At 57.1% G+C, this 20,606-nt stretch overlaps 1 protein-coding gene across 1 annotated transcript in view; it reads left to right on the plus strand.

The window, feature by feature from the left end:
* Nucleotides 1-20,598, plus strand: part of LOC102977467 (myosin-7B) — a gene marked incomplete at its 3' end in the record, with an annotated part of 20,811 nt that extends 213 nt beyond the window's left edge. The window contains exons 2-33 of the mRNA XM_028486377.2: nt 184-339; nt 1,608-1,714; nt 1,880-2,023; nt 2,524-2,680; nt 2,970-2,997; nt 4,072-4,168; nt 6,415-6,435; nt 6,585-6,677; nt 6,813-6,876; nt 7,924-8,022; nt 8,648-8,751; nt 8,865-9,003; nt 9,304-9,422; nt 9,515-9,664; nt 9,848-10,018; nt 11,120-11,299; nt 11,393-11,525; nt 11,606-11,682; nt 12,108-12,195; nt 12,396-12,513; nt 14,287-14,410; nt 14,512-14,648; nt 15,434-15,689; nt 16,646-16,888; nt 17,547-17,723; nt 17,810-17,955; nt 18,272-18,362; nt 18,440-18,829; nt 19,502-19,628; nt 19,716-19,834; nt 19,925-20,121; nt 20,247-20,598. Coding sequence (XP_028342178.2) covers nt 184-339; nt 1,608-1,714; nt 1,880-2,023; nt 2,524-2,680; nt 2,970-2,997; nt 4,072-4,168; nt 6,415-6,435; nt 6,585-6,677; nt 6,813-6,876; nt 7,924-8,022; nt 8,648-8,751; nt 8,865-9,003; nt 9,304-9,422; nt 9,515-9,664; nt 9,848-10,018; nt 11,120-11,299; nt 11,393-11,525; nt 11,606-11,682; nt 12,108-12,195; nt 12,396-12,513; nt 14,287-14,410; nt 14,512-14,648; nt 15,434-15,689; nt 16,646-16,888; nt 17,547-17,723; nt 17,810-17,955; nt 18,272-18,362; nt 18,440-18,829; nt 19,502-19,628; nt 19,716-19,834; nt 19,925-20,121; nt 20,247-20,598 — 4,604 coding nt within the window. The remainder of the gene's footprint in view (nt 1-183; nt 340-1,607; nt 1,715-1,879; nt 2,024-2,523; nt 2,681-2,969; nt 2,998-4,071; nt 4,169-6,414; nt 6,436-6,584; nt 6,678-6,812; nt 6,877-7,923; nt 8,023-8,647; nt 8,752-8,864; nt 9,004-9,303; nt 9,423-9,514; nt 9,665-9,847; nt 10,019-11,119; nt 11,300-11,392; nt 11,526-11,605; nt 11,683-12,107; nt 12,196-12,395; nt 12,514-14,286; nt 14,411-14,511; nt 14,649-15,433; nt 15,690-16,645; nt 16,889-17,546; nt 17,724-17,809; nt 17,956-18,271; nt 18,363-18,439; nt 18,830-19,501; nt 19,629-19,715; nt 19,835-19,924; nt 20,122-20,246) is intronic.
* Between the last annotated feature and the right edge of the window lie 8 nt (nt 20,599-20,606).

Here is a 20,606-nt window from a genome sequence, read left to right on the forward strand (position 1 = left end):
TGTGTGTGTGTGTGTGTGTGTGTGTGTGTGTGTGTGTGTGTGTGTTTGTGTTGGGGGCTCACCAGGGTGGCTGAAGTGGGGAGCCCCACGGAATCACCTACCATTAGGTCTTGTGGGTTGTTCGATCATGCCCCAGTTTGGGGCCCCTGGTCCCTCAGTTCCCCTGTCACTGCCATCTTCCAGTGCCTGCTGCCTTGGACTGCCTTGAACCTCTAAGATCCCATCCTCCACCTCTCAGTGCCACTACCATGATGGATGTGAGTGAACTTGGGGAGTCTGCCCGCTACCTCCGCCAGGGCTACCAGGAGCAGATGAAGGTGCACACTGTCCTGTGGGATGGTAAGTGAGGGCAGAGTGGGGCACAGCTACAGAGAAGCCCTTATGGACTCAGACCAGGAGTGGGGAGGGGGGTCACTCAGCTCGGGTCTGAAGGAGCACTCTGGCCTGACAGCTTTAGCCCTGAGGATAAAACCCCAGGGAGCCTGTGTACATCACTGTATGTCTGTGAGCAAGCCTCAGTTTGCTCCTCTGTAAAATGGGACCGTATCACCCGCCTCCTGGGGCTGCAGTCTGTGGCTGGAGCCTTAAGCTTCTGAGATGAGAGTGATTGGTATGTGTGCAGGCTGCCTCCACATGTCCATAAAACCTGTGCTGGAGTTATTTTTAGTGCTTTCCATAGCGCCAAAGCCTCTGTTTATCAGGGACAGGAATAAAAGCTACTATTTATGACCCGGTTTGCTCATAGGACAATAATAACAATAGGCAATGTGTATCAAGTGCTTATGGTGTGCCAGGCCCAGAGCAGATGACTTTCCATGCATCATCTCAACAACCTGGGGAGATGGAGACCAGGGCCAGGGCCAGCTTCGTGGGTGTGCAACCTCTGCAGCCACACAGGGCACCGCCCTCGGAGGGGCCTCATGCTCGATTTAACACTCTGCTATCACCATCTCGAAATTGTAAATAATTTCTTAACAAGAGGATCTGCATTTTAACACTGGGGCCTGCAAGTTATGGAGCTGGTCCTGACTAAGGCACTTGACTAGTAAGTGGCAGGACACCTGAGTCTGTGCCTTTAACTACCATGAAATATGGGCTCCCTGGAGCTCTGGGGCCAGCTGGCCAGGCAGGAAGGAGCATAAGACAGACTTACAAGACCTGGGTTTGAGTCTTCAGTGAAATGGGGGAGGCAGAACCCACTGAAAATTAAGTGCCTGATATTGAGGGCTGCTCCATATGGAAACTAAGGACATGCCCATAATGTTTTACCTTTGAGGGACAGGCCCATAGAGAATGAGGGATTTTCCTGAGGTCACAGGGCAAATACAACAGAAGCAGGAATCTGAACCCAAATGTGTAATCCAGGGCTGTGAGGGACTGTAACCTCAGTCAGGGAATCCTTTGAGATCTCTAGGGACCCTCCCAGCTCTGCCCTTCTGGCAGTCTGTGTCTGGAAGGATCTTTTCTGGGTACTCCTGCATCCTGACAGAGGGGCTCCTAGGAGGGGCACAGCTCTGTAGACACGATTTGGGAGCCCCAGCTGGGTCCCCAACCCCTGGATGTGCGCCAGCCTTTCTCAAAACCCCCATGCTCTCCCCGAAACCCAGGGAAGAAGCGGGTCTGGGTACCTGATGAACAGGATGCTTATGCGGAGGCTGAGGTCAAATCCGAGGCTACTGGGGGCAGAGTCAACGTGGAGACCAAAGACCAGAAGGTTTGGCTCCCCTTTTTCCCGGAATTAGCTCCTCCGCCTTCCCGGGTGTAGCTCCTGGCCAGTGTGCTCTGGATGAAAGGGGGTCTGGGAGCGTACAGGAGTGAGAGGCTGAGGTCAAGTTTGTTCCTGCCCACCTGTCACCCCACCATACGGCCTTCCTGGCAGGTGCTGACGGTTCGTGAAGCTGAACTGCAGCCCATGAACCCACCCTGCTTCGACTTGCTGGAGGACATGGCCATGATGACACACCTCAGCGAGGCAGCCGTACTGCACAACCTGCGCCAGCGTTATGCGCGCTGGATGATCTATGTGAGCCATGGACCGGGGAGGGGCCACGGGTGGGATGGGGCTGTGTGGTGGGGGTGGGGCCATAGTAGCAGGGGCGGGGCTAGGGCAAGAGGCACAGCTTGGTAGGGACAGAACGGGGAAGGGGCGGGGCTGTGTGCAGTGGGAGGCGGGGCTGTGTGCAGTGAGGGAGCAGGGCTAGAGGCAGGGTAGAGTGATGTCATGGGCCTTTGGAGGCGGGGCCACTGGCTGGGGCGGGGCTAGAGGTAGGGCTGGAGGTTTGGCTACGGCAGTGTAGGGGCGGAGCTGCAGCAGCACAGAGGCTGGGCAATGCGGCTGTGAAGGGGCCACGGGCTGTGGGCAGGAGTAAGGGCTAGGGCGGGGCTAGGGCGGCCACAAAGGGTGTGGCATCGCACCTTAAGCAGCTCCTTGGGGGATTTTGCAAGGGTCACAGTTTTGCGAGGGCTAGAGCCTGGGGATGGGAACTTGGCCTCCAACAACCTATCTATACACTCTCTCCTCAGACATACTCGGGCCTCTTCTGTGTCACCATCAACCCCTACAAATGGCTCCCGATCTATACAGCCTCCGTGGTAGCCGCTTACAAGGGAAAGCGCCGCTCGGAGGCCCCGCCCCACATATATGCGGTGGCAGATAACGCCTACAATGACATGCTGCGCAGTAAGGGCCGCCTTGACTCCTCTCCCCCACCCGAGGCCCCTCCCCCGGCTCCAGGACCCCCTTCCCTCCACTTGCACTGCCCTCCTTTTGATGCTGCTGTACACTCTAGCATAATCCTTCTGTCTCTGAGTGGGAGCTGGCCTGCAGTCTGAAGGTCCCACCTGGTCCTTTCCGTTTCTGGCCCTGGGTGGTGGAGGGGCTGCCCCAGCGCCAAGGATACCCAAGGTGTTCCACCTGTGGCTGGTCCCTCACTTTGGCTAACTTCTCTATCTCCTCCCCTTTCTTCCAGACCGAGAGAACCAGTCCATGCTGATCACGTGAGTGTGGGGCTCTGGGGATGGGGTGGGAAATGCTGGCCATCTGGCAGGAAGAGAGTGGAACTAAAATCATTTCCCAAGGTTAAATACAAAGTGCTTAGGGCAGGGGTTTTACTGCCTGGAGTCAGTGTCCCAGGTGAAACTAAATTAGAGCATTTTCTCTGCCCCCTATTCTGGGCAGATGTGTTATGGGTGGTGGGCAGGAAGGGGGTACCAGACTGATCACCAGCCCTGATACCCTCTGTCCCTAGGGCCTGGAATCTTCTCCCACCTTGATCTTTTGGGAGTTCTGATTCTCGCTCAAGGGGAGTGGGGAGACCCCTTTCCTCCTTCTTACCATCTCCATATTTCTGAATCTTATTTCTAATCCTTTGTTTGCCTTCACTGGTAAGTGGTAGAATTCTTACATACCAAGTTTATATCCAGCCAAGCCAATATGGACATCGTTCGTGTGTGTGTGTGTGTGTGTGTGTGTGTGTGTGTGTGTGTGTGTGTGTGTGTGCAGCCTGCTGGTGAAGATCAAGGCCTCTGAAACCTGAAAGACCTGTGTTCAAGTTCTCACGGGTCCACTTCCTGCTGGTGTGCTTGGGCCTCTGAGTCTCATCAGAAAAGACAGAACAATCCTACTTACCTACCACACAGAGCTATAGGAGTCAGCGAGTTAATGTCTGTACCTGGCACACAGCAGAAACAGCTACATAACTTCTCTGAGCTGCATTTCCTTATCTATCAAAAGCGGATGATAATGGTGCCTGCCTTACAGGTTTCTGAGGCTTAAATGAGCCAATATAGGTAAAGCACTTGGCCCAGTGTCTGGCAGTAAGTTAGTGTTCAGTAAACAGTGGCATCATAATGTGTTTTCTCATCTCACTGGGATGGTCTATGTTGGCTTGTTTTGTAAACAATTTTGAGGGCTAATTTATCTCAGGAGTTTTGACTTGGGGTGTGGGTCCCGAGTTGGGAGCTGGGTGTGGGGAGGGCAGAGGGGCCCTTCTTGAGGGGTAGGGTGTTGGGGGATGGGAGGAATTAGAGTAGCCAGATGGACATTGGTGACTCATGTTTGTGTCGTCCAAGGGGAGAGTCGGGGGCCGGTAAGACGGTTAACACCAAGCGGGTCGTTCAGTACTTTGCCGTCGTCGCTGCCCTGGGAGACGGGCTGGGCAAGAAGGCCGTAAGACTCGCCCACGCGGGCGCTGCTCCCTGCTGCTTCTGTTTTCCTTTTCTTTCTTCTTTTTTTTTTCTTCTTTTTTTTCTTTTTAAAAAGTTGATTCCCCGGAGCCTCCAGGCCTGCCTGAGCCTCCCACCCTGGTGGCAGACTCTGGCCTGAGCAAGGCTCGACCAGCGAGGCTGTGGCCATTCTCTGTCACATTGTATGACGTGGTTCCAGGCTTGCCTCACTGTTCCCATCTGGAACAGAGTGGGGGTGGGACCACATTGCTATTCCTAAGCATTTAATGTATTTTTTGCCCTTTCATCATGACCTTCATATTTTGAAAGAGTTTACCAGGTAGGCTGCTTTTACCAAGAAGTAATTGTTTTCTTGGTTTTCATGTACCAAAGACACAGTTACCTGCTGTCAATCAAACAAGCAGGTTCAGCCAGAGCCAAGGGCACTTGACATTCCCAACAGCCAAGGTTAAGGGGCAGTTTTGCACCCCATGATTTCTTTATGGTTTTTGAAATTTTCTGAAACAATGGGGGAACCAGTTTTTTGTTTTGTTTTTGTTCTTGAGGTACAACTTTCATTCCTAGCTCCAGGGCCAGCTGTTCAGAGCTCTGTGTGTGCTCCCCTACCCCCAAATGGGTTGCCTTTTCTTTCCAGAAACCCAAGGCCTCCTCCTGTACAGCCCCTACTCCTGGTCCTGTTGAGCCTTGCGTTTATTCTAGGACGTTTTTCTTTCTTCTTTTTCTTTTCTTTTTTCCATTTAAAGTTTTTTTCTTTTTCTTTTTGCCTCTTCCTATTTTCCCAGTTGATTTTCTTGTTTTTTCTTTTTATTTCAGTTTTGTTTTTTTGGTGTGGTGGTGGTTGTTTTTATTGTTTTGTTTTTGCTCTTGACTTTTTGGTACTCTTTCCTCCCTCCCTCCCCCAACCCATTTTCCCAACTCCCAAAGTGTCTCTGAGGATGCTACAGAAAGTCGGGTCTTGGTCCAGGAACAGGAATGGAGGGCAGGGAGCTGGCAGGGATGCAGCTGGGAGGGGCGGGAGTAGGGGGCACCTGGACGGAAAGGAGCCCTGCATTGTGGAGTTGGGATTGTGGGGGGACCTGTCAGGCAGGGGAGGTAGAGAGAAAGGCTGCCCCGCAGGGGCCATGGCTGCTGGAGCTTAAGAGCCTTATCAACCTCCCTCCCCTCGGCCCCCAAATTGACCACATCTCCAAAGAGAGCCCTGTTCAAAAGCCCTGGACTTGAATGTGTGGGTGGAGCTCGGGGGAGGGGCTCCTGCCAGTTCTTTCCTGCCTCTGTCTCCCCAGCAACACCTCAGGGGGATTTTTAAGTCTTGGGCTCCCTGGAGGTGAGTGAATAACCACAGTCCCCTGGCATGGGACAGGTGGCATGGCACCTGTCGCTCCAGAATCTATTGCTTCCTTTTTCTCCCTTTTTCCCCAGGCTGCTGGGATCCAGGGTAGGGAAGAGAAAGAAAGGGAAAAGGAGGGAAGACAAGGATGAGGCTAGGAGAGCAAGGGGGGAGGATCACCTCCATTCAGTAAGTCCCTCTAGATGAGACATACAGGTGGCTTCAGGCGTCGTGGAAAGCAGGATGCCTGGGCTCAGTTGTCTGCTCTGCCCCTGACTTACTGTGCCATCTGGAGCAGATCACTTTCCTGCTCTGAGTCTTAGTTTCCTCATTTGCAAATTAGGGCTAATAATATGCACCCGACAGGGCTATTTTGAATAATAGTTGGTGTACAACTGTACAATGAAAATGCACCTTATCACAATACAAAGGAGTAGTGGGAAGAAGGGCAGTCACAGAGGGAGGGGAGGGGTCAGAAGGATGGGCAGGAAGAGGTCTCTTCCAGCCTCAGAGCATCAGGGAAGCCTTCCTGGAGGAAGGGGCATTTGAGCTGGGCTCTAAAGGGGAGTAGACTGTAGTCAGGAACCTCTAGGGCTTGGGGCAGGGTCACTTCCTGGGGCATGGGAAATGAAGGGATATGGAGGAGGCCAGAGACAGGGCTTGGGGCTGTGAATAGGAGACCCCCAGACGCAGCCCCTGCCTCAAGCCCCTGACTAGGGCCGTGTTTGCTCCACTTTCTAGCATTTCTCTTTCTAACAGTCCCTGGAGGGTCGGGCATGAGGGGGTGGGGGGGGTACACATTTGGGTGACTAACATCCACTGTCCCGCTAGCCACCTGCTGCCCGCTCCCGCCTGGTGACACCTCACACCCTCTAACGTTGTCTTCCTTCTCCTCCCGGCAGTTTCTGGCCACGAAGACCAGGGTAGGTATGGGGCTGGTGTGAGTGGGGCAGGCAACAATTATGAGGTCCTGGGGACACCCCTCCCCTCCCCTTCCCAACCAGGAGTTGTCTGGGCTGGGCCAAGACCCCGGGACCACGGGCTGACAGAGCCCTCGGCCTGCCACCACCAGGGCACCCTCGAGGATCAAATCATTGAGGCTAACCCTGCCATGGAGGCTTTTGGCAACGCCAAGACCCTGCGGAACGACAATTCGTCCCGCTTCGTGAGTGCCCCAGTGGGAGAGCCGGGTGTGGGTGGAGCCCGGTCTGTCGCCGGGGAGACACAAGGTGGTGGGAGCCTTGGACGAATAGGGCAGTGCTGGGTGGGCCCCCAACTGAGGCTGCTTTTCTGCCCATAGGGCAAGTTCGTCCGCATTCACTTTGGTCCATCTGGGAAGCTGGCATCTGCGGATATTGACAGCTGTGAGTCTAGGAGAGGGTGGGGGAGGGGGAGGATGGGGAAACAGGCCCAGGCCTGAGTCTTTGCGCTCAGACTGAGCGTCTGTCATCAAGTCCTTGGGGTTCCCACCTGTCCCAGGCGCTTCTCTTCATCCCCTGGCCACAGCCAAGCTCAGGCCACCTCACCTCTCACCTGGAACATTCCCCCAGCCCCCATGTAGTCTTCCATTCTCCGTTCCTCTGCTGGATCTCCTTTCAGCCAGAGTGATCTTTTCTTAGAGACTAATCTGACCACATCGCATTCCTGCTTAAAAACCTTTTCCAGATCCCATCACCTTAAGATGGAGGCCCAAATCTTTATTTGGCCAGTCAGGCTCCTTGTGACTGGGCCCTTCCCTCACCCACCATCCCAGTCTTTTCTCTGGCCCTCGATAGGGCAGGCCTGTGCCCCTCCTGCCCTGGCCTCATCTCTACACCTCGAGTCCCCATCCTTCCTGGAAGCCTCCCCCAATGCCTCTCTGGGGTCATTGCCCATCCTGCCTGACCCAGACCTGCTGCATAGACACCAGGTGCGCAGGCTGCATGCAGAGAGTGGCCCCCACGCTGACTGCTCCCCATCTTGGGGTGCATGGCCAGATCCTGATGGATAAGCATGGGCAGGTGGTGATAGGCGCGAACGTCATAATTCATGCCCCGACCGACCCATGCGCAAACACACAGAGGCTCTGCTCGGTGGGCACACGGACACACCAGCAGTGCTCTGGAGGAAAGTAGCGTGGTCTGTGGATGGTGGAATGAAAGCACAGATGAAAGAATAGACAAATCAAGACCCATACACAGACAGCTACGTGATACACGCACACACAGAGACACACAGACGTACAAACATATGCATTCCCACACCGTGACACGTGCGTTGATGGAGAGACACCCTTCAGCACATGCTGGCATGTGTGCAGACACGGCACCTCTACACACACCCCTGCCCCTGGCTGACACCTCCTCCCTGCCCCTCAGCCACAGTGGGGTGACCCACGCGGGAAACTAGGCCAGCACCTCCCTTTTCCCCAGATCTCCTGGAGAAGTCAAGGGTGATCTTCCAGCTGCCCGGTGAGCGAGGCTACCACGTCTACTACCAGATCCTCTCGGGGAAGAAGCCAGAGCTGCAGGGTGAGGGCCAGCAGCAGATGGGGTGGGAATCAGAGCCCACAGGTCTGGGTGGCAGTTGGGCTGCCCAGCCCTGTCCCGGCCCCCGTCAGATCACATCCCTTCTTTCCTGGAGACCCAGAGCCCCTTCTATCCACCCACCCACTTCCTGGGACTTCCAGTTCTTGCTGAGCCCTCTCCTCCTCATGCTAGGAAATGGGCCCCTTAGCACCATTGCTCTGGCAAGGTTGTCTCTCTTGCTCTCCTGAGACTAGAGAGGCCCCACCTAGCACCAGTGGGGAGCAATGGCTCTGTCTAGGCCCAGCTCCCCTCTCTTGCAAGCCCCTCAAGGGCAGAATCTGGTCCTCGGGCCGCAGCACCCAGCACAGGGTCTGGGCCATAGGAGTGGCTTGCGCAGTGGTCAAAAGATGAGTGAGACATAGGGACCGAGGCTCATTTCTCAGAACCGTAAAGAAAGAGAAGCCATGGGCATGAGAGTCGAGGAGAGAAACTCAAGCTACAAAGTCTCGGGAGGGCCCTACACTCTCCTGCCGGGCTGGCTTCCAGGGTCCACCACGCTGGGATGGGGAGACGGAGGAGAGCTGGGTGAACACAGCCGACCTGCCCTTCTCCGCCCCATGTCCCCCAGACATGCTGCTTCTGTCTATGAACCCCTATGACTACCACTTCTGCAGCCAGGGCGTCATCACTGTGGACAGCATGAATGACGGGGAGGAGCTCATGGCCACTGACGTATGTCTGTGGTGGGAGGGGAGGAAACGTGGGGGAGCAGGTCCAGTGCCCTTCACTCGGCTGAACCCTGGAGGAGCCCAGACTTCTCTGAGCCTTCCACACCCCACCCGCAGCATGCCATGGACATCCTGGGCTTCAGCGTGGATGAGAAGTGCGCCTGCTACAAGACCGTGGGGGCCCTCCTGCACTTAGGCAGCATGAAATTCAAGCAGAAGCAGTGGGAGGAGCAGGCTGAGGCCGACGGCACCGAGAGTGAGGGCCCTGACCCTGGCCTGACCTGGTCATCCCCCTGACCCTGATCCCAGCATCCAGTCCATGACCATTAACCCTAAGCCTCGTGCACAGCCTTGGACCTCAGTCTTAACCTGGCCCTGATTGTAAACCCTGACTTCTCAATTCCACACCCTCACCCTCCTGAGCTGTACAGTTTGCTGACCCTGAACTTGACCTCTTCCAACCTCCCTCTCATGACCCTAAGTCGAGACTGGTAGAGCTCCCACGTACCCGTGTTCTTGGCCTCCTCCCCCTCATCTCACCCATGTGCCCTGCCAGGTGCTGACAAGGCTGCCTACCTGATGGGGGTCAGCAGTGGAGAACTCCTCAAAGGCCTTCTGCACCCCCGAGTGCGTGTGGGCAACGAGTATGTGACCAAGGGCCAGAGCGTGGAGCAGGTGAGCGCCTGGCAGGCCGGGGCCCACCTGGGGACAGCTGGGGCAGGGTCCCCTCCTTGCCAGGTCCCAGAGCAGCCTCCCCGCGCCTCCAGGTGGTGTTTGCTGTGGGGGCTCTGGCCAAGGCCACCTACGACCGGCTGTTCCGCTGGCTGGTGTCACGGATCAACCAGACGCTGGACACCAAGTTGCCCCGTCAGTTCTTCATCGGCGTCCTGGACATCGCCGGTTTTGAGGTCTTTGAGGTGAGGGCAGGCCCACACCCCCAGGCTCTGTTCTCTCTGGAGTGGAGGATCATGGGGGGTGGTCCCAGGAGCCCTGGGTGTCTGCCTGGAAGCGGGGTGAGCTCCCGCACATCCCTGTTCTCTGTGGGTCTCCTTGTCCCCATCTACAAGGAGGCCTGCTGAGCCGGGCGTCTCCCACTATAGTTTAACAGCTTTGAACAGCTGTGTATCAACTTCACCAACGAGAAGCTGCAGCAGTTCTTCAACCAGCACATGTTTGTGCTGGAGCAGGAGGAGTACAAGCGGGAGGGCATTGACTGGGTCTTCATAGACTTTGGCCTGGACCTGCAGCCCTGCATTGACCTCATCGAGAAGGTGAGACCTGGGGCCAGGTCACTGCAAGGAAGGGAAGGCATGGGTGCAGTGGGTGAGCAGGAATGAATGTGCACTTGTGTGTGAGCGAGCATGTGCAAGCCTGCATGTGTGTGTGCATGTATGAGCGTGGCTGTGCACGTGTGTGTGTAATGTGTACATGAATGGAAATGTGTGCACATGTGTGTGTAACATGTTTATGAATGGAAATGTGACTAGGTGTATTGGAGATTGAGTGTGATTGCGTGTTTGTGAGCAGTGTGCGTGTGTGAGCGTGCATCCCAGCACTGTTGCAGCCACAGTTTCTTTGGACCCTCAAAACTGTCCGGAACTACAGGGCAGGGTAGGGTGTGTTTGTTCATTTGTCTATAAAACATTACATATATTTCCCTATTGTACAAAGACTAGAAAGAAAGAAAAAAATCAAAGAAAAATTGAAAAATCAGAAATAAAGGAGAAAAGATGTGTCCCCCAATCCCACCACAACCTGCTTCCTCCCAGTCCTTTATCCTGGGCATCTCTTTTCTCTTATGAACACAGACGCATTTCTCATCTACCTTTTCTCTGAGAGTGTATTTTGAGCAGGTGCTTTGTTGAAGAAGGCACAGTAGTTCATGCAGCAGATGATTTTCATGCATTTCTGCAATCTCCTACTAGTGGACATTTAGGTGGTTGACAGCTTTTGCTGTTATAACAGCTATGAAAGTATTCATTTCCCCATTCTGCAGGTTAGGAAATTGAGGCTTAGAGAGGTCTAAGGGCCCCATAGCTACTAAGTGAGGAAGCCAGAATTTGAACTCAACTGCCTTTTTTGACTGTACCACGTGTGAGACCACGGATGCCGGTTGCACACTTCTTATAAGTAAAGAGAACAACTCAGAGCTGCAAGTTGGGCAGAAAGGGCTTGGAAGCCAAACCACAAACTTTCTTTCTTAGAAGACAGGGCTTCTGGGTGCAGGTCAGTTCTTCGTCCTTCAGGGCAGATGGCTGAGGTTGGAGGGTCTGGGAAAGCTCCCAGAGGGAGGGGCTCCAGGAAGTGGGGATCCAGCCCAGCCTGGATGGGCTGGCTTGATGGAGGCCCTTCAAGCTGTGCCCTGTCCCCAGCCACTGGGCATCCTGTCCATTCTGGAGGAGGAGTGTATGTTCCCCAAGGCCTCAGATGCCAGCTTTCGGGCCAAGCTCTATGATAACCACGCGGGGAAGTCGCCCAATTTCCAGCAGCCACGGCCTGACAAGAAGCGCAAATACCAGGCCCACTTTGAGGTGGTCCACTACGCGGGTGTGGTAGGTGCCTGTTGAAACCCCAGCTCTTGACCTCTCTCCTCCCTCCTCCGGGTTCCCCCACCTCGGTTCAGCCCCCCGTCTGGTCTCTGGCAGGTGCCTTACAGCATCGTGGGCTGGCTGGAAAAAAACAAGGATCCACTGAATGAGACGGTGGTCCCCATCTTCCAAAAGTCGCAGAACAAGCTCTTGGCTACTCTCTACGAGAACTATGCTGGCTCCTGCCCTAGTGAGTACAGAGGGATGAGATTCTGTAGGGGACTCACAGAGGGATGTCCCTTGGAGTGACTGGTCCCATGTCTCTTCTAGCCGAGCCCCCCAAGTCTGGGGTGAAAGAGAAGCGTAGGAAGGCAGCATCATTCCAGACGGTGTCCCAGCTACACAAGGTGAGGCCCAGTCTAGGCCTCGTGCAGGCCCTCGCCCTGCCGCCTCCACCCCGTCCCGGCTCCCTGCTCTGTCCCCTGCACCCTGGGCGGGCGGCTGTTAAGACTTGCAGTGATGTTTAATTCCTCTCCACGTGAACATCACAGCAAGTCTGTGCTGCTTCCCGTCCCCATGCTGCCTGGGCAGGGTTTGGGGGGGATGGGGCTGGAGCCACAGGGATTGGGTGGGGGAGTGAAGACTTTGGTGATGGTAACGGGGACCCGGTCAAACAGAAGAGGACAAAGGGTCACAAGGAGCAGAGTGAAAGGGCAGCACTGCAGAGACATGCTTAGGCACCTACCGCGCAGTCCTTAAGGGGCTCATCCACTGCGGTTTCCAATTCTGCTTCTCTGCCCTCTTGTGCTTTCTCCCCTCTCCTCACCCCCAGGAGAACCTCAACAAGCTGATGACCAACCTGCGGGCCACACAGCCCCACTTTGTCCGTTGCATTGTCCCCAACGAGAACAAGACCCCAGGTAGTCACCCCAGGGTGGGTTGGTGGCATGGGGCACACTGGAGGGAGGGGACAGGGCAGACTGGAAGCTGGGTCTTGCCCCCTCCGCATGGCCTGCTCAGCCTCAAAGTGAGACCTGTGTCTGGACTCCTCGTCTTTTCTGGGGCATGAAGTTGTGTCTGTTGACCTCTAATCTTTTCCTTTAACCCCCACCATGTCCAGGGGTCATGGATGCCTTCTTGGTGCTACACCAGCTGCGCTGCAATGGGGTTCTGGAGGGGATCCGGATCTGCCAACAAGGTTTCCCCAATAGGCTGCTTTACGCTGACTTCCGGCAGCGGTGGGTGTCTCCCTGCCCCAGCCCTGGCTCCTCCCCACTTCCAGCCTGAGCGGGTGGAAGGGCACCGAGGAGGGTGCAGGGGCACTGGGGAGGGGGCCGGAAGGTATCCCAGTGGGAGATGCTGACGGCTGAGACCTGGGGGTGGGCAGTGGGCTGGGGGAGAAGTGAACAGGCTCAGGTGCAGCCAACAGGCCCTGCTACTGATGAATTGGATGTGGAATAAGAAAGAAAAAGAAAAGACAAGGGTGACTTCTGGTTGTTTGGCCTGAGCAACTGGGGAGTTGGTGGTAGATTTACTGAGAAACCAAGACAGGATTTTAAAAATTTTGTGGGGAAGTAGGAGGAGAGTGGATTGAGCTCTACTTTGAACATGTCACCTTTGAAATGTCTCCAGCAGGGAATTCCCTGGCAGTGCAGTGGTTAGGACTCCGCGCTCTCACTGCTGAGCCCCCGGGCATTCGATCCCTAGTCGGGGAACTAAAATCCCACAAGCCACACGGCATGGCCGGAAAAAAAAGAAATGTCTCCAGCAGATAAGAAAGTTGAGGGAGAGATTGGATTTGTTAGTCTGGAGCTCAAGGGTCGGGGGGCAGGCAGAGCTGGAGGTAGATCTGGGAGTTGAATGAGGGTTCACATGGACTAGACTTTATGTAATGGCTGGCACCAAGTGAGTGCTCGGTCCGTGCTGTTAGCCCCTCTGCCTTCCCTTTATAGCTTTGATTTTTGTCAGGCTGCAATTGTGCACAGTCCCCTCCCCCTTCAGAAGTAACTGGGGCCATCCACGCCGACCGTTATACTTGTGTGTCCATACAAATATTATACACATGGGTGCACACACACTTGTTCTCTTTGTTTTTCCCTGTAACTATATGTCTTGGAGATTGTTCCTTATTAATAGACACAAGTCTGCATCATCATCCTTTTTTTAAAAAAAAATTAAGACTTTCTTTTTTTAGAGCAGTTTTAGGTTCATAACAAAATTGAGGGAAAGGCACAGAGATTTCCCATAAGCCCCTGCCCCCACACGTGCACAGCCTCCCCCGTCATCAGCATCTCCCACCAGAGTGGGACATTTGTTACAGCTGATGAGCACGCACTGACACATCCTAATCACCCAGAGTCCATAGTTTCCATTACAGTTCACTCCTGGTGTTGTACATTCTAGGGCTTTGGATAAATGTAATGACACATGCAGCAGCATCCATTTTGTTATGGCAGTAAAATATCCCATAATCTAGTGAACCGTGCTTTGTTCATCAGTCCCTTAGTAAGGGGCCTTTTTGTGTTTCTAGGGTTTTGCCTTCACAGTGTGGTCACGACAGCCTGACCCACACAGCCCTGTACACGTGTGCAAGTGTGTCCCCTTTAGAAGTGGATGTGCCAGAACCCTTGCTCTTGTTGATTAGAATTCTCTCCCAAATGTTTCTTCAGTTTGTGATACACTGTAACACATCACCTTCTTTACTTTTTTTGGCCTTCTGAAAAAAATGATAAATTATTAAAAATTATAAACTAAAAAATTATAAAAGTGCTGTATGCCTTCTATAAATGCTGCAGGCTCTTAAAGAACTTAACTACTGAATGCATTTAAATGCTACCCAAGCTTTTAAAGCCGAGTATGCCCAGTCTTCCAGTGTCACAAGGCCGTCCCCCGCCAGCCTGTTCAGGGGTTGCCCCTCTGGAGCCTCTGCTCCGGCCTCTGAGGGGCCAGACTCTTCAGTCGTCGGCTCCCTGCCCAGCACCCTCCTCTCCAGCCCGTCCCCGCTCCCCCAGGTACCGCATCCTGAACCCCAGCACCATCCCGGACGACACCTTCATGGACAGCAGGAAGGCCACAGAGAAGCTGCTGGCCTCGCTGGACATCGACCACACCCAGTACCAGTTTGGCCATACCAAGGTCAGGGCACAAGGGAATTAGGGCGCTGGACCGGATGTGGGCAGTCACACCGCAGGGGTCACGCAGGCGACTGAGGGTTACTCCTACTGCCCACACCCCAGGTGTTCTTCAAGGCTGGGCTTCTAGGCGTCTTGGAGGAGCTTCGTGACCAGCGTCTGGCCAAGGTCCTGACACTGCTGCAGGCACGGAGCCGGGGCCGCCTCATGCGCCTCGAGTACCAGCGCCTGCTTGGAGGCAGGTGGGTGTCGGAAGGGGGTGGAGGGGATGCGGGGGTAGAGCCACTGTCCCCCAGCTCGCAGAACCCTCTGAACCCAGGCTCTCTGAACCCTGTCATGCCGTCCTGTGGGTCAGATTTCACCGTGTGGCTGCCTGCCTGCCCCCCAAGGGGCAAGGCTGTGGTTTGTGCCCTGCAGCCCCCAGCTACCACTTCCTCACCTCAGAAGTTGGGGTAGGAGAACCTGCCTGTACTCCAGGCCATCCCAGAGTGTGGCCTGGAGTAGTAATAAGGGCATCTAGTGTTTCCCAAGACTCTTAAGTGCCAAGCCCTGGGCAAGATACTTTATTTGAAGTTATCTCGGTTAAAGTACAGGACAGTCCTGAGAGGTAGGTGCCATGATCGTCTCTTTTCACTAGAGGGGGTGTCTGAACATAGAGGGAGCCTGTCCGCTGGCTTGTGGCGGGAGGTGGGAGGCTGGGATGTGAGCCCAGGCCGTCTGACCTTATATGAGAGCCCAGTGGCTTAACCGCCCCTGGTGTCTTCAGGACACTTGCAGGGGCCATTCAGGGCTCCTGAGCTCCCGCCCCGGAGGCAGACCTGTGTGACCTTGGGCCTCACCCTCAAGCTCACCTGTAAAGCAGAGGATTAGGACCTACCTGAGAGGCTGTTGGGAAGGTTAACGAGGTCCCACGCTAAAGTGCTCAGTGCAATGTCCGGCCCAGGGTAGGTGCTCAGGGAGCATCGGGGCTGTCACTATGAAGGGGCGGCACTGAAGCTGCTGGCCACCTGTGGCTGCCCCTCCCCAGGGATGCCCTGTTCACCATCCAGTGGAACATCCGCGCCTTCAATGCCGTCAAGAACTGGTCATGGATGAAGCTCTTTTTCAAGATGAAGCCGCTACTACGCTCAGCGCAGGCTGAGGAGGAGCTGGCGGCCCTGCGGGCAGAGCTGCGCGGGCTGCGAGGGGCACTGGCCACCGCCGAAGCCAAGCGCCGGGAGCTGGAGGAGATGCACGTCAGCGTCACCCAGGAGAAGAACGACCTGGCCCTGCAGCTGCAGGCAGTGAGTAGGGGAGGGGCAGGGTTTCTTTCTGCGACTTGGTGCCCCCCGGCCCCCAGCCCCCTCAGAGAACCGCAGGCCGCTCCGAGGAAATACCATAACCAGATCCCCAGCCAGGGCGGACCTGGAGTGCTCTGGGTGCTCAGGCCTCACCCGGGTCATTCTTCCTATTCCGGAGGCTCATGGGCTTGTGCCCGTGCACAGCCTCCCATGTTCCCAACCTCCCCACCCAGTCTGTGCACGTGTCCTAATGCTCCCACGCCTTGTGCCCCTGTGGCTTCCTGCAAAGCTACAGTGTAGCCCCATCTCCCCAACTCTCCCCTCTTCTCCATCCCCGAGACAGCCCCATGCTCCCTTCTCTGGTTAAGGGCCACGGGAACCCAGGCAGCAGGTACCAGTAACAACCAGAGGGTAGAGATCAAGGGTCCGGATCCTCCCCAAGTCCACAGAGCCATTCCTTCCTTCAGCAAGTACTTTGAGTGTCAGGCCCCTTGGAAGCTCTGGAGATACGCTGGTGGGAGAACAGACAGGCCTGTGCTCACAAACTCACCTGCTAGAGCAGGAGACGTTATGCAGCCAGGTAGTGAGGAAACAGTGATGGCAGAGAACCTGAGCCCTCTGTGGCCATGCAGGGCTCTCCCCACCCCCTCAGCCCAGTGTGGGCAGAGCTGGCAGTTGGCTTCTCTGCTAGAGCCCTTGTTTGGGCCTTACTCTGGGTTGCCCCCAGCCTGTCTAAGAGGGGAACTCTTGCTGCCCCGTCCATCCCTCTACCTGAGCCCTTATCCCACCACACTTGAACGCCTTCAGGGCCAAGAGCAGGTCTTCGGCATTCCTTGGTCCCGGAGCCCAACTGAGAGTGTGTCCAGCCTCTGCACGGACAAATGAACTTGCTTTCCGGGGCCTGGCCTGGTGTCCCTCAGCTGCCTTGACCCTGCCCCATTCCCCGTGTCCCCCTCCAGGAGCAGGAAAACCTGGCGGATGCCGAGGAGCGCTGCCACTTGCTCATCAAGTCCAAGGTGCAGCTGGAGGCGAAGGTGAAGGAGCTGAGCGAGCGGCTGGAGGACGAGGAGGAGGTGAATGCTGACCTGGCTGCCCGCCGGCGCAAGCTGGAAGATGAGTGCACAGAGCTCAAGAAGGACATTGATGACCTGGAGCTGACGCTGGCCAAGGCCGAGAAGGAGAAGCAAGCCACGGAGAATAAGGTGTGGGCCGGGCCGGCTGTGGCGCTGGGCAGGTGTCTTCCTCTCTGTGGGCCTCAATTTCCTCATCTGTCAAATGCTGCCGTTAATAGCAGCACTTCCCTCCTTAGGGCGGGTGGGGATTCAGTGTGTAACTAGCCTGTGCTGGCGCTCGCCACTGGGCCTCGCCCTTAGTAGGTCCTCAGCAAATGCTAGTGATTGTCATCCACCAGCTCCATGTCCCCCGGGTGCCTGCCCTCATTGAACCCTCCCAAGAGCCCAGGTGGTTCAAAGACTTGGGGTATTGACTTCCTCATACAGGAGGGGAAAATGGGGCTCAGCAGGGTAAGCCGCTTACTCAGGTTCTCACAGGTGCTCCCCGAGGAAGGCAGGACTGGGAAACAGCTGCTTAAACACCTGTGAATCCCCAAAATAGCTGGTGTCTGTTGATCTCTCACTCTGGGCTGGACACTGTGCACAGGGCTTTGTGAGCATTTGCTCATTAATCCCTCGAGGAGGACGCTATAATCACCCCTTAAGGATGAAGAAGTTGAGGTTCAGAATGAACTGACTCACCCGAGGTTCCCCGGCTCGAAGGGGACGGTTGCTGTGACACGGTGTGGCGGCCGCTCAGACCAGAGTGCGGGGGAGGCATCCCGTGGTGACCTTGGCCCTGACACAGGTGAAGAACCTGACGGAGGAGATGGCGGCGCTGGACGAGTCGGTGGCCCGGCTGACGAAGGAGAGGAAGGCCTTGCAGGAGGCCCACCAGCAGGCCCTGGGCGACCTCCAGGCTGAGGAAGACCGTGTGAGCGCGCTGGCCAAGGCCAAGGCCCGCCTGGAGCAGCAGGTGGAAGACGTAAGTCGGGGCCACGGCAGCGGCTGTGTGGTGGGGCCGGGACAGCCGGGACGGTGCGGAGCCCACCCACCCCGTCCTGCCCACAGCTGGAGTGCTCCCTGGAGCAAGAGAAGAAGCTGCGCATGGACACGGAGCGGGCCAAACGCAAGCTCGAGGGTGACCTGAAACTGACGCAGGAGTCGGTGACAGACGCTGCCCAGGACAAGCAGCAGCTGGAGGAGAAGCTCAAGAAGTAGGCGTGGGGAGGGCCGCAGCCCCGACCTCCTGGCCACGAGGGGCTTCCTGAACCTGCGCCCCGCTTCTCACCCCCCTGGACTCTAGTCGGTTCTGCATCACAGCAGAGGTTGAACCCTAGGGTGTAGGGGGTCACCAAGGGCCAGGATCTAGGTCCGGGGCTTGAGAGGGAACACAGGGATGTGGTCACTTAGGGCTGCTCCGGGCGAGGTGCCCCAGTCAGGGAGTGTGCTGGGGGCGGGTACGGAGGGGCCCCAGGCAGGTGGATGGGAGTTAGGCCCTGGGCCGTCTCATGCCCACCCTGTGACCTCCAGAAAGGACTCCGAGCTGAGTCAGCTGAACCTTCGAGTGGAGGACGAGCAGCTCCTTGGGGCCCAGCTGCAGAAGAAGATCAAGCAGCTGCAGGTGTGCGGGGGACGGGGGTGGGCGGAGACCCGGGACGGAGGCCCTCGGAGGTGACACTGCCGCCTGCGCATCCCCAGGCTCGGGCGGAGGCACTGGAAGAGGAGCTGGAGGCCGAGCGCGCGGCCCGGGCCCGCGTGGAGAAGCAGCGGGCAGAGGCAGCCCGGGAGCTGGAGGAGCTGAGCGAGCGGCTGGAGGAGGCGGGCGGTGCGTCCGCGGGGCGGCGCGAGGGCTGCCGGAAGCGCGAGGCTGAGCTGGGGCGGCTGCGGCGGGAACTGGAGGAGGCGGCCCTGCGGCACGAGGCCACGGTGGCTGCGCTGCGGCGCAAGCAGGCGGAGAGCGCGGCCGAGCTGGGCGAGCAGGTGGACAGTCTGCAGCGGGCGCGCCAGAAGCTGGAAAAGGAGAAGAGCGAGCTCCGCATGGAGGTGGACCATCTGGGCGCCAGCGTGGAGACTCTGGCCCGCGGCAAGGTGTCTGCCTCCTTCCTGATCCCGACCTCTGACCCGACTCTAGCAGCCTATCCTGACTGAACCCCTTCTGACTCCAGCAGCTGACCCCTGACCACCCGCTGCCAATCTGACTCCATACTAGTCCTGGCCCTGCACCCGATCGGGACCCCTGATCCATTCACCTGACACCCAGCCTGAACCCCACACCAGTCCTGACCTCAAACCCTACCTCCTAAACTCTGTGCCCTGACTCCAGGGGATTTTTGACCCAGCATCCAATTCCAACTTCTCAGTCCTTGACCTCTGAATTCTGACCTCTTACCTGTCCTGACTCTGTTCCTGTCCTGAATCCCAGCACCCAACCCTGACCCCTGACCTTTGTACCACCTAAGCTTGACAGCTGACCTCTGACCAGTGTCCCCGGCCGACTTCAGACTCTAGTATCCTAACCTCACCTTGACCCACCGGCCTTAGGACTAGTATAGCCCTCTCTCACTTCTGACACTCATCTCTTAAGCCATAGTCCAGCAATAGAATCTCCGACCCTGAACGTGGGGTTCTGTTTTCCCTTTGATTCCTGGGCACGTGTCTAGCCTGCTAGTTCCCGACTCCGGGTCCCCGTCTCTGACTGGCAGCCCTAGATCCTGCCCTGTGAGTCACATACTTTTTCTGATCCCTGACCCCGGATCCCAGGCCAGTGCAGAGAAGCTGTGCCGGGCCTATGAGGATCAGCTGAGCGAGGCCAAGTTCAAGGTGGAGGAGCTGCAGCGGCAACTGGCAGATGCCAGCACCCAGCGCGGGCGGCTACAAACCGAGAGTGGTGAGGCCGGGGGCTTGGCTGGGCCACAGCGGGGCTCGGTGCTGCCCCTCACCCACCTGACCTGCTGGCTCGCCCCTTGGCCTGCAGGGGAGCTGAGCCGCCTGCTGGAGGAGAAGGAGTCTCTGATTAGCCAGCTGAGCCGTGGGAAGGCCTTGGCCACCCAGAGCCTGGAGGAACTGCGGCAGCAGCTGGAGGAGGAGAGCAAGGTGGGCCAGCCATTGGCTGCCACAGAGCCGGCGGGGTGGGCACAGGGCCACTGGTCCGGCCCGATGCTGAGGTCACTGGGCTCTCTGCAGGCCAAGAGCACGCTGGCCCATGCCGTGCAGGCGTCGCGGCATGACTGTGACCTCCTGCGGGAGCAGCACGAGGAGGAGGCCGAAGCCCAGGCCGAGCTGCAGCGGCTGCTGTCCAAGGCCAACGCCGAGGTGGCCCAGTGGAGGAGCAAGTACGAGGCAGATGCCATCCAGAGGACCGAGGAACTGGAGGAGGCCAAGTGAGTGCCTTGCCGGCCAGGCCGTCACCACACAGGGACGGCGCCTGCACCTCTGAGCTGTCAGGGGTGAGGGGAGATGCAGGGCTCAGCTACGCACCCAGATCCTGTCTGCTCCCGTGGCCTAGAAAGAAGCTGGCACTGCGGCTGCAGGAGGCAGAGGCGGGGGTAGAGGCCGCTCATGCCAAGTGCTCGTCGCTGGAGAAGGCCAAGCTGCGGCTGCAGACAGAGTCGGAGGACGTGACCCTGGAGCTGGAGCGGGCGACCTCAGCGGCCGCGGCGCTGGACCAGAAGCAGCGGCACTTGGAGCGGGCGCTGGAGGAGCGGCGGCGGCAGGAGGAGGAGATGCAGCGGGAGCTGGAGGCGGCCCAGAGGGAGGCCCGCAGCCTGGGCACGGAGCTCTTCCGGCTGCGGCACAGCCACGAGGAGGCTCTTGAGGCCCTGGAGACTCTCAGGCGGGAGAACAAGAACCTGCAGGGTACGACCCA

Source organism: Physeter macrocephalus, unplaced genomic scaffold (genome assembly GCF_002837175.3).
Source record: "Physeter macrocephalus isolate SW-GA unplaced genomic scaffold, ASM283717v5 random_881, whole genome shotgun sequence".
NCBI lineage: Eukaryota > Metazoa > Chordata > Mammalia > Artiodactyla > Physeteridae > Physeter > Physeter macrocephalus.